The 18,616-nt window shown below is 41.6% G+C and overlaps 1 protein-coding gene across 5 annotated transcripts in view; it reads right to left on the minus strand.

The window, feature by feature from the left end:
• The window catches only part of TEAD1 (TEA domain transcription factor 1), a 157,519-nt gene that overhangs the window by 32,247 nt on the left and 106,656 nt on the right, over positions 1–18,616 (minus strand). The window contains exons 4-8 of one of the 5 annotated variants that reach the window (XM_054067327.1): positions 13,127–13,191; positions 10,378–10,440; positions 10,227–10,289; positions 518–652; positions 266–312 (exon numbers count right to left, since the gene is read on the minus strand). In XM_054067327.1, the coding sequence (XP_053923302.1) occupies positions 266–312; positions 518–652; positions 10,227–10,289; positions 10,378–10,440; positions 13,127–13,191 (373 nt within the window). Of the gene's footprint in view, positions 1–265; positions 313–517; positions 653–1,835; positions 2,857–10,226; positions 10,290–10,377; positions 10,441–13,126; positions 13,192–18,616 lie in introns of those variants that run through there. The other 4 variants (XM_054067329.1, XM_054067328.1, XM_054067330.1 and 1 more) reach the window with 4 other exon arrangements.

The raw sequence follows: 18,616 nt of genomic DNA on the forward strand, positions 1-18,616 counted from the left end.
GCTTCCCTGGCACCATCATTGCATCTCACCACGCAATGGGAGAAAAGGAAGTGTGCTTATTACATATTCAGCCTCAGCTTTGAGGTCTGGGATCCCTTATAACTTTTCAAATGTGAGTTCACACCACTGTAAAGGCTCTTCCTTTCCCTTCAACTCCTTTTTAGAAAAATTTGCAAGTTCTTGCTTCACTGATATCCTCTGGTGGCAAACTGCACAAAACAGCCCCACAATGCATATAGAAACATATTTTAATTTTCAGACTTACTCTTGCGAGGATCCAGGCTGCCCCGTTTGAATCATGCCTGGCCAAAACTGAAAGAGGAAAAACAAACAAACAGATCCACAATTGTTTTCTTTGTTGAAAGATTTTGGATATTTCTGAACAAGCATGACTCCTTTTGTAAACACAACTGAAAGCATTAATCCATTCAGTCAGCCTTAGTTTTCTACTGAACGTTGTTAGAGAAAACAGGGGTTTGGGGTGGGGGTGGGGAAACACACTCGGCTAACAACTTACCCCAGGTGCCCCAGGAAATGTAGGACGGGGAATTCCTGGCAGGCCCAGCTTGTTGTGAATAGCAGTAGCCGAGACTATCTGAGCTGATGACATTGCTGCCATGTGCTGGAGTGCTTTGTCCTTTGCTGTCTGATCCTTTAATATGACAATTACATGAAGTCTTAAAACATTTGGCACAACAAAGTATGTTAAATAACTGCAGCTACAAGCACATAACTAAAAACTTAAAAAGCCACACAGAAAACGCAAAAATAGCAAACCATGCAGGAAAAAAAAATACAGCACGGAGGCTAACACTCAAACTACCTCAAGGCAAAACCTCCTCTCAGACATGCATGGTAGACCTGAATTCTCACAGTCTGCTCTGCCAACACACAGGAAGCTCTGGGAAAGCAAACTACTGCCCACTTGTTTATCTGGGCAAATTCTGCTGATTTTAAATCAAGCTGGACTAAACATGGTCTGCTGCTAAGGCTCTCTGCAAGACACGGAGACTGAGATTTGAGCTCTATCATTTAGATCTAAGAGAAGTTTGCCTTTCATATTATACTATAAAATGAGAACACAGAACTGTGACTGACTCGCAAACAATGTCAGATTTTTCTTCATGCTTAGAAAACATTTAGAAACATTTTGGATTCTGTTTTAGATCAGGTATTTTAAAAGTAATGTAAATAACATTTTAAACTTCCAATTGTGGTATTTGACTGATTTACAGTGTTCCGAAAGAAAACAATCAGCCATACAATTTCTGCTGTTTTCAAGCATACAGGAACAAGTTTAGGAAAAGATGAGTTGTTATTGATTACTTGTATTAGAGCAGCGCTTGGAATCCTAGTTGCTGCTGAAAACATATGATCACAGAATAGAAAAGGAAAGCCTCTTAATGCAACAGAGTTAACCAAGTGGATTTCTTAGGTCAGGTAAAATAAGTAAACAACAGACTGTTACTATCTGATAAAGTAGGGATCCTCATCCAGAAGTACTGTATTAATAAGTGCTGCTATTTAGGGATGTGACTTAGAATGAAGAAACACAAGCAGTATTAGGCAAGGATTTTTTTGGGTTCTTTTCTGTTTTATTTTACAAGCAAAGTAGCAAGCATGCTGGCAAGAGATGCATGCTTTTATGTATGATATATGACTTTGCACATATGCTCCCTCTAAAGCTTGTATGTAGTAGTACTATAGGTGAGCAGTTTCTTCCTTTGAATAGCTCCTTTAGAAACAGCACAGGCTGAAAGTACAGGAAAAGCTAGCCAAAAATTCTGCCAAGCACAGCTAAGGTACATAATACTTGGTTTAGTTAAAATACTTACCATGCTTGTTACCTGGATACAACAACAAACAGTTTATTAAAATTTTTGTGTAGAATAGCAGATTCTTAGCACAATAATGAACAAAATAGTAAGAGACAAAGGAAGAGCAGTTTGCTCAACATGAAATATCAGGTTTAAACAAATGCATTATTTTCACCTAGGGACTGATTCATTAAAAGGAAAGAAAAAAGGATAAAAAAATAACAACAAAGCACTGGGAGGAAATAACCTCCATCTCCCCGTGTGAAAGCTGCAGCTACTGAATGGAGAGGATTGTTGCTGAGCTTGTTTCTCTGAGCTGTGCAAGGAGCCTCTGTGGGCGCCTATGTGGGATGCAGCCTGGGAGAGCAGCAGGTGGAGCAGGGGAGTAGCTGGTCCAGCAGTGTCCTCACTCTGCACCTTGCAGGATGTGAGCCTGAAGTGCAATCCGCTGCCTGCATTAACACCTGCAGGCTCACCTGAGCTGCCTCCTGCATGCTGGTCACTGCTTTCTGACCTGTCTAAGCCTCGGGACTGCCTTGCCAGAGCTGACAGTGCATCTACAGAACAGCTTCTGTCCTGTGGCTGTGCAGTGGGACACAGTATTCATCAGTGCAGGAACAAAAGGTGGTGGTTTCTATGACTTGTAGCTTTCCCGTATGGCCACAACCAATTCACTGGCTAAGAGCTGGAAGTCAGCTCTGGCTCTGCCAGCTGCTGGCATCATCTCTCCCTGCCCCAGGGTAGCAGGCTGTGCGTAGGAGGTTTGTGTATGGTATTTTTCACTGCCTCTGGATGTCTACAGACCACTGGACTGAAAAATGCTCTAGTGCGTGTTAAGAGGTGGCAGCATCCTGAGATTCATGCAGCGCTCCAGAAACCTCTCTACCCTCCTGCACAGTAAGGACCCTCATCACGAAACTATGAAAATAAGGTGATGTCCTTAGCAATATGGAGAAGCTAGCCCCACCAGACTTTTCTGTACCTACTCCCCTGCTTTTTTATTAGGTGAGCTGGCTCAGAAATGCCAAACCATGCAAGTCTCACCCAAAGCAAATGTACAGGGAATCAATATCCTGTGTGTGAAATGCGCGATTCAAGAGACATGTGCCTCTGGGCCCTAGTAGCCTCCAAAATTATGTGAGCAGCTTTTGTGACTACCTCGTTACCCTCCAGAACTGCTGTGGCACTACAGGGTCCTCTTCCGCAGCGCTTCCTGGTTGTAACCAGCCACACCACTGCCACCATGTGAAGGTGCTGCCAGTGCCAGTGGTCCTGCCAAGTTCCCAAACTCATACTGTTCTGCTGCTATAAGGGCCTTACTACTAGGTGGATTTAACTAAAGGAGAATTTAAAAGTAAAAGCTTTGTTAGGGATATAAAAGTTCTTATCTAGGAGCTGTATGAGCCCACAGCAAATTATATATCTACGACATAGCTCATCACACCTCACGTTAGCCATCTGGAGTCTCCAGTCTAAGGCAAACTAATCCCCTGCTACTGTTAGCACAGTAAGTACCTAGAACTTATTTCTTTCTTACCATACATCAAAACCAACTGAAGCACACTACTATCTACTAAGTTATTACTGTCCAAGGACTAGAATAGGAGCCTGGACACCCAACTCCTACATGGCAACAGTTATGGCTGGTAAATCCCACCATAACAGACAAACTACAGAAAAATCTCCTTCAAGAAATTTTCCTTCACTTCCTTCAAGACCTTCTGTTCACATAAGCAGGAACAGTTAAGACTGTCTTGTGGAGTTCTTAGCCTCCAGTAGCAGGGAGGCGGTGCTCTTGAATTTTAGGAACAGTGAGAGGGGTTTTTGAAAAGAGAAAATGTCTTTTGTCTCATGACATGAGAAGGGATGTGCTTTTCTTCTTGCCAGTTGCTGCTTCTCATACCAGAATGTTCTGCAATTTGTGGTGGCCATTCACCTCATCCTCTTTTACTGATTACATTTTTAGGAGGACGGAGAGAAAACAAAAACACCTAGCAAAACAGCTCAGAAATACAGCCCTTGCAATAGGGCTAGTCTTGAGGTGATTCAATGACTTCTACAAAGTTTCCCAGTGGTGACAAATCTGCCAGCTCCACGGGACATCACCAGACTCAGGACACACATCAACAGAAAGTTTTCACCTTCTGTATGCTCAGGAACCTCTGCATAGTTGGAAGAACAGTTTTTCTCAACATAATTGAAACTTCCATTAAAACATAAAATAAATCAAATTCAAAATCAAATGCAAATACATAAAAGGTCCTGACTTGGCAAAAAAAACCGCTTTCAGCTCCAGGACTGTTTTTGGAGAGCTGCAAGGTGGTGGCTGATGCTTGCATATTCAGGCAGACTTCACAGCCTTAAAAAAAAAATGGGAATAGCAGATTTTAAATATCTTTATTTAAATTGAAATATTAGCCTGTCTGTGACTTAAAAAAAATGGTATATGTCAGTTTGGTTTTTTTTAACACCATAATGGAGGGTGCTTGTAATCAGGAAGGAACGAGTCTTTCTACCAATCACTGCAATAGGGCTGCTTCTGGGATGAAACCTGGTAACTGATTAATAACACACAATGGTATTACATCACAGTTTAGGCAGCAAGAGAAGTAATATATCCAATTAAAACAGCAGGGGTAATTTAAACAGGCAGATTACAGTAATTACCCAGGTTGGAATTTGGCCAGGACAAATGGGTTAACATCCCTACTCTAAACATGAACCTTTTTTTAAGATCATAAATAGTGAAGACTTTGATTTCCCACCTTGTCGAAGAAGGTAAGGGTTTGGTTTTGCTCTCACTTGTGCTTCTGTACAAAATCCTTTTGGGTCAATGAGGCTTACACTCATATTTGTAAAGTAAAAGTCTGGCCCAGCATGCTGCAGAGTCCTGTGCTGAGGTTCGGCAGAGGCTTGGGAGACATATCTCCTACCAAACCATTAAATCCTGATGGAGCTTAAGGTATTCCTTGGATAGGTCCCATCTGACCCTGACCTAGCCTGACCCTACTTATGAGATCTGATGGGATTGATGTTGCCCAGGAATGATACTGGAGTTAAGTAACAGCCTGCACTCTTAGACTGCTGCCTTCCCCTCCCCTTATAAGTAAGTCTACACTGTGGAACATAACCAGTAATGAAAGTTATCAAAGTGGATTTAGTGTACAATCAGTGGAAATCAAGTCTAGGTCCACTAAACCCCTAAAATGTAATCACTGCAATGGAGATCAGGATCTGCCACATATTTTAGCTGACTACTTCTGGCAGCAGTTGCAAACATTTTGGTTTTGGAAGGTGCAAGTGCTAAGAATCTAATGCAAGGAGAGACTAAAACTTTTAATGAATCAGGCCCTTGAGGTTTACTTTTCACCCATTCATTTTGGAATGCAAAATACATAGTTCAATTAGATAATAGTAATTCCCCAGTATTATCCAATTATAAATCTTAATATCTATAAAAGCCCCACATGAAACAAGAGTTCTACATGACAAGCACAAAATATTTGTGCTTGACTTTCTTTTAATCCAACATAAAAAGAAGAATAATTCAATCAATCAGTTCAAATGAGTTCTACAGCAAAAAATAAAAACTCTTTTCCTAGAATGATAAATGGAGCTTTGAATACCGTGTTATCTATGAGTTTGGGAAAAAAAACTAAGACAGTATGAGGAAAAGTAAGCACAACAGAACACAGTAATAATTCAAAAGGCCCTAAAACCTTACTAATATTTAAAACACGAAACTTTTCTTGCAAGAAAAAAAAAAGACATAAGAGAAGAAACAACAATTGGCTCACAAAATGGATATTACAGTAACACTACAATAAAATAGATTCCTAATAAGCAATTTTGCAGCTGTTATTTCTGTTCAGATCTCATATTGATTCAAATAACCTTTGCAATAATTAGCTGTAGCTCAAAAAAGATAAACAAATCATGAAAATATACAATTGTTCTGGACAAAAGATAGAGAGCACTTCAGTGTTTCTAGCCCTGATCTCCAATTTGCTTATTATTAGAGAAGACAGGAGTAAATACAAAAGCTGGCTATTTCAGCCAGGCAATAGCTAATGCCAAGAAGAGAATGCGCATTCAAAGCTGTCCCAACTTGCTGCCTAATGAGTAGCAATTAATCCATCTTATTGTATTTCAAAATGCTGAAGACTCCATTCACATCAAAGGGAATTTTTCAAGGCTTTTATCATCATTCATTTAAAAAGTATAGAGCTATCTTTAGCATTTTATAATTGACAACAATATTTCCTTTTTATCCCTCAATGCGGAATGTAGAATAAAGGACTTTAAAACATGTAATAGGTGTGAACTGTAGGCATTTTAATGTTTCTTTTTTGTCTCTGTAATTAATTAATCTTGTGCTATGAAAAAATATCTGAAATGAAAGTCTAAAGTAGATGTATATCCTGGTGTGAAGACCTTTACTCTCTATTTATGCACAACTTGCAACCCATCTTTCCTCCTGAACAGACAGAGGTGACTTTGGCTCCCTGTCAGTACAAAGGTGGGAAATGTTGTAACCTAACACTATGGACTGGTGTATTTGACATGGAAATACAATATTGGAGCATAAAAATTCTTTGTCCCCTCCAGTCTCTGCATGAGAGGAAATGTCATTAAGAGGAGCCACCTTTCAGATCTGTCTCCAAAGACAGCTTTACCTCAGCCTCTATTTCCATTTTTGTGAGATGAAATTTCTCTGACTTCAGGAAGATTTTAATAACCTCCAAAATTAAAGATGAAAATCTCCAAAAATAAGGTATTTTCATGCAGTAAGAAGTATTAAAATGTACAACATCGCTGGAAGGGCTGACGGGATGTTCTCTACTGGTGGTCTTGAAATGTGGCAATAGCAATTATGGGCAGAAGTTCTCTTTCTTGCAGGCTAAGGATCCGTCCATCCAAAGTGACTGTAGGCACTTATCATCAAAGAAAAAGGGCTCTGCTGGACCATGCAGACTTTATGGCAAGCAGGTGAGATTTCAATCTATTAGATAATCTTCAATAATACTCTATCCAATACCATGGGTGCGGACAACTCTGAAGTCTTTCCATCTACTTGGATTTTTGGAGAAATAACACTGGAAGATTCGCCTGCTCGCCATGAGCAGGATTCAGACAAAGGTAACACAGAAAGATCTCTTGTATAAAATCAGCTTGAGTTATTTGTTATAACCTACTTCAAAGTAAGAGACCAGGAACTGAAGTCAAACAGGACAGATTGGCCACATCCCGAAAAATTGATAAGAATGGCACTTTGAAGAAAACCTCTTGCAAGTATGTCATCTGGAGGACAAGAGCCTCCTCACCATGTTCCTGCAATCCTCAAGTGCCCATCATTATTTCAGCTAAAAAAGAGCTGACACATAAGGAACAACCAGCTTCTCTGCAACACCCTGCCCCACGTACATTTGGGAGATGCACAGAGGGGATGTCCAGTCACAAGAACCATGGGAGATGGAGGTGACCTCAGGTCAGAGCTGACTAAACCCTTAGCTACGGACTGGCATGAAGGATCTCTGCATTAATGCATGGAGTGGATCCCCTTCATGCTGTGGGTAGGAAATTTGACATCAGCTACATGTAGTTTCTTTAAGTTGTAACAGCTCCGCTGGATGCCACCAATCACAGGTTTTACAAAGTAATTGCAAGCACCAGCTCATTGTTAAAAGGGACAATATTGGCCCAGGTCAGAAACAGTGCTTCGCTTGGCTATCTTCTCAACAGTCACCTCTTCACCAGTAAACGTGGGCAGCACCCGCTCCAGGAGAATTAGAGTTCACCATTTTCTTGAGGAGATTGATGGGATAGTCCAGGCTGTTGCCAAAATGGCCTCCGTTGAAACAATGGGCACTCATAGATGCCAAAATGTATTTACTTTGTCTTACTTTCACATCAGTAATATCCTTCTCAGGCAGCTTTTAAAGAAAACTGGACCATACAGATGGTTCCATACAGGAATAATAAGAAAAATGTGCAGTAGCCCTAACAAAACGTCTAGAATAGCAAGGTCCAAAACCAGCAGATTCTCCCACTTCTAGGGATTTGCAGCTCCCTGGTAGAAAAAGCAAGGGCTCTTTTTCTCATAAAGGCAGGTCCCTTATGGCACCTTCATGCATCAGTTTCACCTTTTCCATGTGAGGAGAAAATGGTCTGTGGGCAGCTGCAATTTCTCTGGAAGAAGCCTGTGCAAAAGGGCTGATGTTGTGCCATGACACCTTGTTCACTGAGACAAAGAATGGCAAGAAAAAGATGAGGGAGAGGGAAGAGCCTGGCTCCTCCGCCCTATCTGGTCAGCCCTCCAGCGAGTGGCTGTGGATGAGTCACCAGGACCGTGTTGGAGCTCCTGGGGTAGCTAAATCCTGGGGTCAGCATGATGACCTGGGAGCAGGAGCAGGAGGAGCAGACTGGGACCCACTGGCCTGCAAGACCTGCTGGGGAAGGGGTGGGCAGCTTTCGCCACTAGTGATGCCTGGAGGGTGGCAAAGCCAGGGGCTGGCAGACAACCAGCATACACTTTGTCCTCAGTAGAGGTTATAAAGAGGTGAAGCCAATGTCTCTGCAGAGCCTCGGGTTGTGGAGGTGGGAAACTTTTCCTGAAACAATCAATTCCTTGCATGAAAATGGAGGCTCCCCATACTACTCAGCTCTGGAGGAGCTGCAACCCACTGTGGGCAGGGGCAGCGAGGCTTGAAGGCGACTCCTTAAAAAAAAACCCCTCTGTATCCCTATTTACTGCAAATGGTATCTAGGCTAGAGGTCTCAAATATTATTAGGGTTTAGCTAGCTTCTTTCTTCTTTGGAAACCTTCAATAAAAGTCAGATAGCAGGTGCAGCACTTAAATATATTTTTTTCTTTGTGTCTTCATATTTTAAGCTATTTTAGGCATTCAGAAAGGGAAAGATTTAAGAACAGTAAATCCAATATTTTTGTCAGGCTCCTAGACCTGCATTTTGGTATCTAAGTGGGCTTTCTGATTTTTCTTGCCCTGAGTGCCCACGAGTCCCATAAAACTCCCTGAGAGCTGCTGGTGCTAATCACCTCTGAAAGTAAGGCCACCTATTTACATACTTAATCTTAGGCATCAAGGATTGACAATTTAAGCTTAAAATGCTACATATCTCTGTATTATTGCACCCTCGGTTAAAAAGCAGTATGTTTAAGTCGTCTTAGTTGTTCTTTACGAACCCCAATCGCTCAGCCAGTGCAGCTAAACAGCCAGCCACCAACAGCCATACAAGCTTGCCAGCATGCTGCCCACTGCGGACGAAAAACCCAGTGCTTCTGTCAAGGAGGCTTGTTACAAAGCCAGGCTGTAATTTATATGCTGCAGTTCTAGGATCATGGTAAGCATCCACAGTGCTCACTGCTTAGTACTGTTTTCTGAAAAATTTTGCTTTTCAGCTAGAAAAAAAAAACCCACACGATTTTTTTCGCATCTGGAAAAAAAATTGACAAAAAGAAAAAAGGAGGGAAGTAAAAGATTTACAAGTTCCTTTGCTTTTTATTAAAAAGAAAAAAAAATCAACAGTGAAAACTGCAAAACCTCCTCTTCCACTTTTAAGTAACATGAAAACAAAACAAAAACGATCCCAAGATCTCCACTGGAGAACTTGAAAAAACAAGCAATCCAAGAAATCACTATTAAGCATTTCCAAGACTTTCTTTTTAGCCTTAGAATATATTTTATGGAAACCAGGGAAAACAGGGACATGTACAATTAATCATGTCAGATCAAGCAAACATACTTAATATTCCCTGAAGAGGTCTCTGACTGAGGCTCTCCAAAGATTAAACATTAATATTTTACTTTAAAAAATAAAATTTCAGGGAAACTTGTAAACAGTATGTAACTTGAGGTGATACTAGATTGTATTCTAGGAACACCTTACAGTTAGAGCAATCTTGATAAGCTGTGCTCTCTGGCACATGGAATAAATGATCTGGTTTAAATATTCTTGATAGCATTTCAAAAGCACAGACAAAAACATTTGGGAATGGAAAACAATTACCCCAATTACCCCTCTGGAAAAAGTAAAAAAAAGAAAAAGCGTCTACACAACTGCATAAAATCCCCGTGTATTTAAATACACTCCAAGCACTCGATTGTTAAAAAAAAGAAAAAATAGACTAACAGGTTAAAAATCAGGTATAGGTGCTGAGCTGTTATGAAGAGTAGTAGTTCACTTTGCTTTTGGACAATGTTAAAACAACGTTTTTAATGTGGGTGCTAGTGCAGGAAACAGAGATTAAACACAAAGAGACGCGGACAGCTACCACATGCAGGAAAACGAGGTTACAGGCACAGCAGCACCAGGCACTCGCCCATCACCGCGGGGAGGAGGAAGGGACAGGCATAGCAACCACAAGCCCAAAAGCAGAAAAGCGCATACCTTCAGCTTGGAATGAAAATCACGAGATTTCCTTCTGGCAAGAACCTGAATGTGACTAGACACCTGCAGGGTAGGGGAAGGGAGGAAACAAAGGAAAAGCCTGTAACCATGGAGATGAAAAGCCCCCTACAACTGGGCAAGCCAAACGTACCTTAATGGCGGCTTGAATTTCTCGAACTTTCTTTCTTGCTAAGACCTGTATGTGACTAGACACCTACATTTTTCAGGTTTATAGGAAAAAAAAAAAAAACAACAAACAAAAGAAAAACAAAAAGCAAATCAAATTTAAAATGTCTGGTTTTTTTTCTTTTTTTAAAAAAAGAAACTTTTCTGAGGGGAGGAAGTTATTTGCATCTTCAGTAAGCTCTCTTGTTAAAGATACCACATTCCCAGCCAGATACCAAGCTCTTAGCACCGAGGCTTAACAATACAGGTCATCACTGCAGTGACTTTATTAAGGAAAAAAAGGGGAAAAAAAAGAAGCCTAACCCACCAGGTTGTGCATTCAGCTACAAGAGAGAAGACACATTTCACAGTTGGATGCAGCCTACGTGCTTTGGTACTGATCCCATCCATGGCCAGGCCCTGCACTCTTGCACAGGGAACTGACAAGATTTCTACCCCATCTGCTATGGACACAGATGCCCGCTCTGACCATTTGCCACTAGACTTCAGACACAACTTGGCACTGAGAAGTTTTATCCATTATTTATTGTGTTCTGCAGCTCCAATGAGGAGCCTCAGGCTGTGTATTGACTCCACTGAAATGCTTTGAATTCTGGAACAAATGATAAAATACTGGAACAACACAGGTTCCTGAAGCGGATTCCTCAGTAACGTCAGCATCAAGTCTGCCCACAAAACACGCACATAAGTGGGAACCAGTAACTTAACATTATCTTGGGTGTTGCCCAGGTTTGGCCCATTGTCATTACATTTTGGTACAAAATTTGTGTAAACCCAGTCCTGTACTAAACCAGTTGGTCGGAAGTTTTAGATTGAGCGGAGGAGGGTCTGGGCCAAGATTCCCATTCTTGTTTACTCAGGCATGTACTGAAATCTATGCTACTGATGATGAGGGTTTAATGATGCTCCTCAGCATCATTGTGTGAAGGTTTAAAACCTGTAGAGATGGTAAAAACCGCTAAAGAGAAATCTCTCTTGGTAATTTAACCCGGGGCATACCATAACAGGTGTTGTACATTTTTCCTAAGTTAGTAACAATTCCTGTCTGGGAAATAACAAAGCAAAAGAAAAGGAGAAACAAAGCTTGATTTCACCCCTCTATAAGATTATTCCATAACAACAGTACCAAATACCCTGTATATTTAGTAGAGAAGCAAACAGTAATGCATAAATGAGCACAGCCCATGAAGGACACCTTCCGAGACTTCTTTGGGAAGCAGCTCAGGAACCAGTTTGCAGTAATTCAGAGTTATACTACCTCTCACTAAGCAATTTTGTAGTCAAACACATAACCAAGTTTTCACACATGTTCATTTGTTTTGCTTTCAGTGGGCTATTAGTGGTGTTAAAGGTTATACAAGAAGCACAATTGTAACATTTAACTGCTCAGTTGAAACTCAAAAATAACGACAATGAATTTTTTCTTAAACACTCATTCCAAAGTGATTTATAAATCACTACAGAGGGATGTACAAGCATAGAGGCAGACCATGTTGGCCAAAACTCTAGCCACAAAGTCTGTATTTCGACTACTGATGCGATTTTAGGATTTTTAACCCCTGACTACTGGAGCTTGTGTGGGCATAGCAGGGAAGACCTTGAGACTTTGTCTTTTGTTTCAGATTTCTCTGCCAACCTTTTGTTTGTTTCTTCTCCGTGCGCTGCAGTTTCTCTCCTTTCTCATGTCTGCTTTCATCCTTTGTACATACATTTTCTCCCTAACTGACAAACACCACCACTGAGGACAAAATACCACCCAGTCCAAAGTGCTTTAAATCTGAGCGCTAGCAGCAGGCTATCTTTGTGTGTGCTGACTCAGCATCACCTTTCCCTGCAATACAAAACATGCGTAGCATGCAAACGTATCAGCTTCTGCCTTCCCTTTCCTCACGCATGTGGATGGGGAGAAAGGGCATCTCACACTTGATGTTAAAGAAAGCAAGAGTTCTCTGCAATTTGCAAAGCATTTTAAAGCAGTGCAAAGATTTAGTAACCACCGCATAAACTACACAGAGTGTGTGCCTTCTGTGAGACTGCTGATCACGGCGGATATCATAAAGGATTTAGTCATATGAGATAAGTTAATGGTCATTTGATAATCATCTGAAAAAGACTTAAGACTGGTTAGAGGTTTATTCTGACTCTTTGATGAATGAAATCTTACTGTGCTCACAGACCAGGAGCCCGAAGGCTCTTAGAGACTTTTTTTATGATTTTTTCATCCTGTAGCAAGTACTGCCTGTGAGCTGAGAGCATGATTAGAATCAGTCCTGATAGATAGGTTTTATTTATTTACCTCTCATACCCAAGGATCATAACTGCTATTATATAGGTGAATTGACTGGACTTTTAGAACTTCTATTATTCACCATCACAAAATAATCATTATATTCTGTAATTGTCCTTATCAAGAAATAAGGCACAGTACTCCATGCTTCTGCTTCAACTTTTGAATTTTTTTCCCAAATATAAGGGATAATAGCTTCATATATGCATAAGTTAATAAAAATGCATCCTCAAATCACCACTGAAATGATGCACAACAACAACAAAACCCCAGAGTTTTAAATATTTTCTAAATAGAATGTATTTAATCTGAACAGTGAAGTCAATACATCATCTCATCAGAGCTGAAGCAAAGACAGCCACTGCAGCCAAAAATGCCACGTTTTGTCATTCACTGACATGCATACTTCCCCACCGGATTATTTTACCTGCTTCCTGGTCCGTGTCTTCCCTGTTCTAAGTTTGATGTATCTGGCTATCAATTCATTCCTACCTGAAACAAAGAAAAATTCATGATAAGGGACAAACAGCATCAGATCCATGAACACCAAAAAAAATATCAAATTTGAACATTTGAGTTCCATGCATATGAGGCTCACGTGTTCTTACACCTACTCCACTTTTCCTTTATAAACTATTTATCAGTATTTCACATTGTTCATCAGTATTTCTCTCCCCTCTCCTTAACAGACATCATATGTACCACAAACTATGCAGAGTGCTACAGATTCAGTGTTTTCCCACTGAAGTCCTGCAGCTGTTTGCAGGCAAAGAGGCACCTCCTTGTCCAGTGGTGGTGCCCAGGATGATTTCTCACTGGAGAACTCCCCATCGCAGGGGCTGACACAAGGTCTGGGCTCCTCTGATTTTGCTTCCAACTGCACTGGGTAATGTTTGCCCACCTGGACCCCTGCTGGGAGGAGCAGCTGCTCAAGAAGGTTGTGTGCCACCTGAACAAAAGTGCCAATTACACAGATGTTATGGTTTCACATCAGCTTTTCTACAAGTTTTAATTCTATGTGGTGGACAGCAAAATCTATCCTTCCTGTCAGAAAGCACTCTGCCTCCTCCACTGACTGAAATCACTGTCCCAGTTCAGCAGGTTGTCAATCACACTCTTAGGTCTCCACACAAGAGTGGTCACCCTGCAGTGCAGAAGTTCCTGCTGCAGTGGGGCCGATCAACACAGTGGTTCGTTATTTAGAGCTCTGTTTCTCTTGGAAACATAGCATTTCCAAGTTTCTAAAATGGCTATTTGACTCTTCCTTAGTCACACATTATGCAACCTAACACAAACCAACATTTTCTTCCTAAACAATTTCCTTCCTAAATATTGCTGACATGGAAGATAACACAGTTTTATGTGGTGTCCTGTTTATTTTCACTGCATATTATGTTACTTCTCCATACGTTCTAATAGCTTAAATATACTTGTTCAACAATCCTAAGTTATGGAGGTATTTGCATTCGGCACAGGGGATAAGTAGTGTGTGCGCATATAAAGAGAAAACTGATTTAGCAGCAAGCTGAAAATGGGGAGGTTAAGAAAATAACTTGCCACCCACCAAGTTATTTTGAAGTGGATGAGTACATCGCTGGGGAGTGCAGAAAGTTATTATATCAGTCAGGGACTCAAACTATTTTGTTTTGATGTTGTGGGAGAAAGATAGGAAAGTTTTGAAGTAGTATGCCTATGTCCAAAGGGTGTTTTGTTGACTGGAAGATTTAATACAATTAGTCAAACTGGACCTTCATTTTCACTTTTCCTTTTTTGCTAAGAGGTACTAAAACATGAAATATCAACACATTTCAGAGTAGGGCTATGTTTTCTCCAATTCCCTTTTTGTTCTGGTCTGAACTTATGCCAGGTTTCCCACAACCAATCTAATGGTGATGTGAGGTTTGTAACTCTTCAGTAGATCTCCTGTTCAAACTCCACAAGGTAGATTTTGTGTGAGCAAATAGTTTCACAAACAAGCAATATTCCTGCACACAAATGAGGGATTGCTGTGTGCAAAAGGAACAGTTAGTTACCTAATTTCACGGAAAGACCTTGTCTTTTGGCTGAACAGCAGTTCTGCAGCCTGTCATGTCCATAAGGTATTTGCCATGTGCAGTGAACAAGAGTCTTTGTGCTCATGGAATGAAAACAGGGAATGCTCAGTCTCTGTATCTCTGTATTCTCATGTTCTTTCTCAGCACCCAAACAGTTTACTTCAAATACAGAGAATTAGTTTTCATAGTGCTGGTTGTCTTCGTATGTCCTTTTGTTGTAACAGCAGCTACCTCATGGTGATGTGACAGCAAATTCACTTGCAGGTGTTGGGCACGAACAGAAATGGGGCTGCTTTACTCTTCATTAACACTAGACGGAAAAGTTCTACAGTTGAGTACTAGGCTAGAAGACAGCAAAGAGATGCAAAAAACTAAAAGAAGAACAGGAAGATGTATTTCACCACTTGCCAGCTGGGAGCCCGAAGGGGTGGAAGCCCTCAAGAGCAGCCCTCTGTGATACAGTGAAATTCAGAGATCACCACATTCCTGCAATCACTGGTATGGTATTTCTAAACACACATTTTGATTTAATTGTGGAATGTCCACCCTTCAGAAAGTACCTTCTTCACGTATCTTTAAGTATGTGCAAACATAAAGCACGTAGAATAGGTTACTTTTGGTGCTAGAAGTATTGACAGGTTGTCCTTACAGCAGTCAGCGACTCTGCGAAGTCAATGACTCTGTAAGGTGATGTAAAGGATGCACTGCCATCCCTTGCTCCTCCATCTGTAATGAAGACATTTCAGATATAAAATCAAAGCAGAGGTCACTCCAGCCATTCCTTGCCATTAAGGCAGTCCTACAAAGTCCACAGCCATAGCTGAGGAAGGAAAAGCTAAACCTGCTCAGAGCTTCACAGTTTTCTTCCCAGTCAAGAAAGCTAAAAAACTAATTTTAAAGGAAAGCTCAGATTCCCAGGCAGCCACTTGACAGGAAAAGCAGCTTTAAAAAAACACCAAGCACTGAAAGTCTAGACTATATTATTCAAAATACCTGTCAAGTGCTGTCTCCAATTGAGCCCCAGTCCATCCATGAAGTGCTCTGGCTTGAATCAAGGAGGTGTTTCTCTAGCCGTTTATCTAGCCCGGCAGGGGTATGACTAACAAGATTGTGGTTTTGCAAAGTGATCGCTTCCCCTTAAGGTGAAGTCGAGCTGCAGTGTAGCTAAAGAGTCAACAGGGTGGAATAATTTGACTTACAGTGAGGAGGAACTCTATAAGGAACCATACAAAGTGGCCAAGGAAACAGTCACATTTTCCTTACAGCCACGTTTTCAACACAGCAAATAAATATGCATCAGGTTAAGCCAGTGCAGAAGATACTGTAGCTTCATGAGGCTTAAAAGTTTACAGCTTTTGTGTTATCTACCAAACACTGGTGCTCTTCTTTAGCAGCTCTGACAGATACTAACAAAAAAGATCTTATCTCCTGAGGACCAGGGCCCAGAGAGGATTTTAAAGAAAGGAAGGCTGAATAATCCTAAAAATCACCTTCTCCTGTTTTCAGAAGTGAGAAGAGCTTGAAATAAAAGGAGGCTCAAGGAATTTCTCTAAATGACCATTAGAAATCTTAGAGTGAAAAATGCTTATTAATAAAATGCTTATTAATAATAAGAAGCTGTGGAAATACTTTCCATACACGCCCTCCCCCATGCTCCCTGTCATATATATATATATATCTGGGAAATTGCCTGGCAGAAGAGAACAGGTCAGGTTTATGAACTGTAAATGTTTACCCCCTTCTTCTTGTCCTCTGCTAAGACGGTTTCCTAATTTGAATGTTTTGGTTCAGGTATCAAAGAGAGGCATAGCGAGATGGCCAGTTAGATAAAATATCTTCACAGCACAGGAATCTTTTTCCAAGGATCTCAAAAGGATCAGGGGAGGACAACAACAAATATTTTACATAGGCTTCTTCTGGGTTTTTTGGTTGGATCTTTTTTCTTTAAATTCACACTTTATCTGGTCATGCCCTTCTGTGCTGTCAGTGCAATTGCAAACTGTAATTCTCCCTGGACTGATGCTGAGGAAGAGGCATTTTACACAATAGAACATCTTTTTTAATTAGGGCAGGAAGTAAAAAAGGGGTTCAGGTAGAAAACGGTGCAGGTGCTAGAAAACCTGTGAGGCTTTGTAGGGTCTTAAAGTCTCTCTGTGATCTCTCCAGGGAATGCCCAGGGCAGCCCTGCTCCTGCCAACCAGTGGGACACAGGCTTCCTCCACCTTCCCAAACTACTGCCCCATCCCCAAGGAGTATCATCCTAAATAAGTGAGCGTGTGGTGATCCCAGACATCTCACAGGCGGCATGGAGGACTGACATTTCTGCTCTTGTTCAAAATAAGTGGAAGCAGCTGCAAAGTGGGGAGGAGCCCGAATGCCTCTCTCCCAGGGAGGCAGTTGTTGTTCTAACAGAAGACCCTTGTGCAGGGAAGTCTCCTCCAATAACGTTATTCCAAAACCAGCCTAAAGCAGCCCAAGCATCAGCCCCCAAAAAAGTCTTCATGAGGCTCACAGGTGCCACCCCTTGGTCCTGAGGGTGGGTTTGGCCTTGCTCACTCAGCATCAGCAAGGGCCTCAGAAGTGAAAATAGACCTCTGGGTGAGGAGTGCATAACTGGTAACCTCTTCACAGCCCAAAAATGGTACCACCACCTCTGTGCAGGAGCCACCAGGCCACCACAGGCAGCTCTACCAGGACCTACACAAGCTGTGCACATGCCCGCAACCACACCTGGTCCTTTTTCTTGGTGTCCCAGACACTGCTCAAACTCAGTCCCAACCAGCAGTGGGGCAGCAAGCCAGTGCATCACGTCCCTGCAGAGCCACTGGTTGTGTGGCGGGTGGGCATGCGTCTTTATTTAGAATATTAGTGACACAAATTAAACCTCCGCCCTCCCAGCTCCCAGTAATAGGCACCATCTGAATGAGATAAAAATAGGCAAATGTGGGAAATCAAGCCAGTTAGCAATTTGAAAACGAACAGCTAATTTTAAAAAGTTTTCATACTCCGCAAAATAGTTCAAGTAATGACCAAATAGAAAAGCCTGTTCTTTTCACGAAATAGCGTACTACAAGTTTCTCCAAATTCTACAAGACTGTGGGTTTGAAACAGGTATTTCACAGCCTTTGTGCAAAGTCAGAGGACAAAGCTACACAAACACTTTGCCTCCCAAGTCATGTTCATGGCTGTATTTTCACCATGGCAAGGCTATTCAGATGATTTTGGTAAACTCCATTTCTCTGCTTGAAGCTGCTGCACTGGCCAGGCAATTGCAAAGTGCCCAGGGGCCAAATCTGGAGAGCTAGCAGGAATTTTGCTTGATGAGGAGCCTGCTGATGAACTCCCATTCCTGGGACAGCCCCTGTGAGCAGCACTGAGCCCTTTGTCTCACTGTTGAGCACAGGCCGGATCCCGATTCCACCCGATGTCACAGGGGCCCATGTGTGAACATCGTCAGTGAGGATGGGCTGATTTCAACACTTTCCTACATCAGAAGGTAGACACAGGGCCCTTGGGCAGCTGAGCTCATAGCCCATGGAAGAAGAGCCACTCCACCACCGCAGTGCTCAGCCCCGGTGCTTCTCTGTTCCATTCTGTCAGTAGAATATGCAGCTTTGGGAGAGCTCGCTAAAATTTGCTGGTGCCGCTTTCTGAAGATGCTTTAAAGCTAAATTGGCTAACAAAAAGCCTCTTGTAGATAAAAGGGCTCTGCAAGTCAACAACTGGCTAAGCACTTTAAACCCCTAAGTAAGGCATCCTCTATTTAAACGTTATAGGCAAATCTAATTTAAGCCTTTAAAAATATTATGGGCAGGTGTTTAAGTTGTCCACACACTGGGTTTTGCGAGGGCTTTGGAGGGGGC

The sequence above is a fragment of the Cuculus canorus genome, chromosome 5, assembly GCF_017976375.1.
Source record: "Cuculus canorus isolate bCucCan1 chromosome 5, bCucCan1.pri, whole genome shotgun sequence".
Classification (NCBI taxonomy): domain Eukaryota; kingdom Metazoa; phylum Chordata; class Aves; order Cuculiformes; family Cuculidae; genus Cuculus; species Cuculus canorus.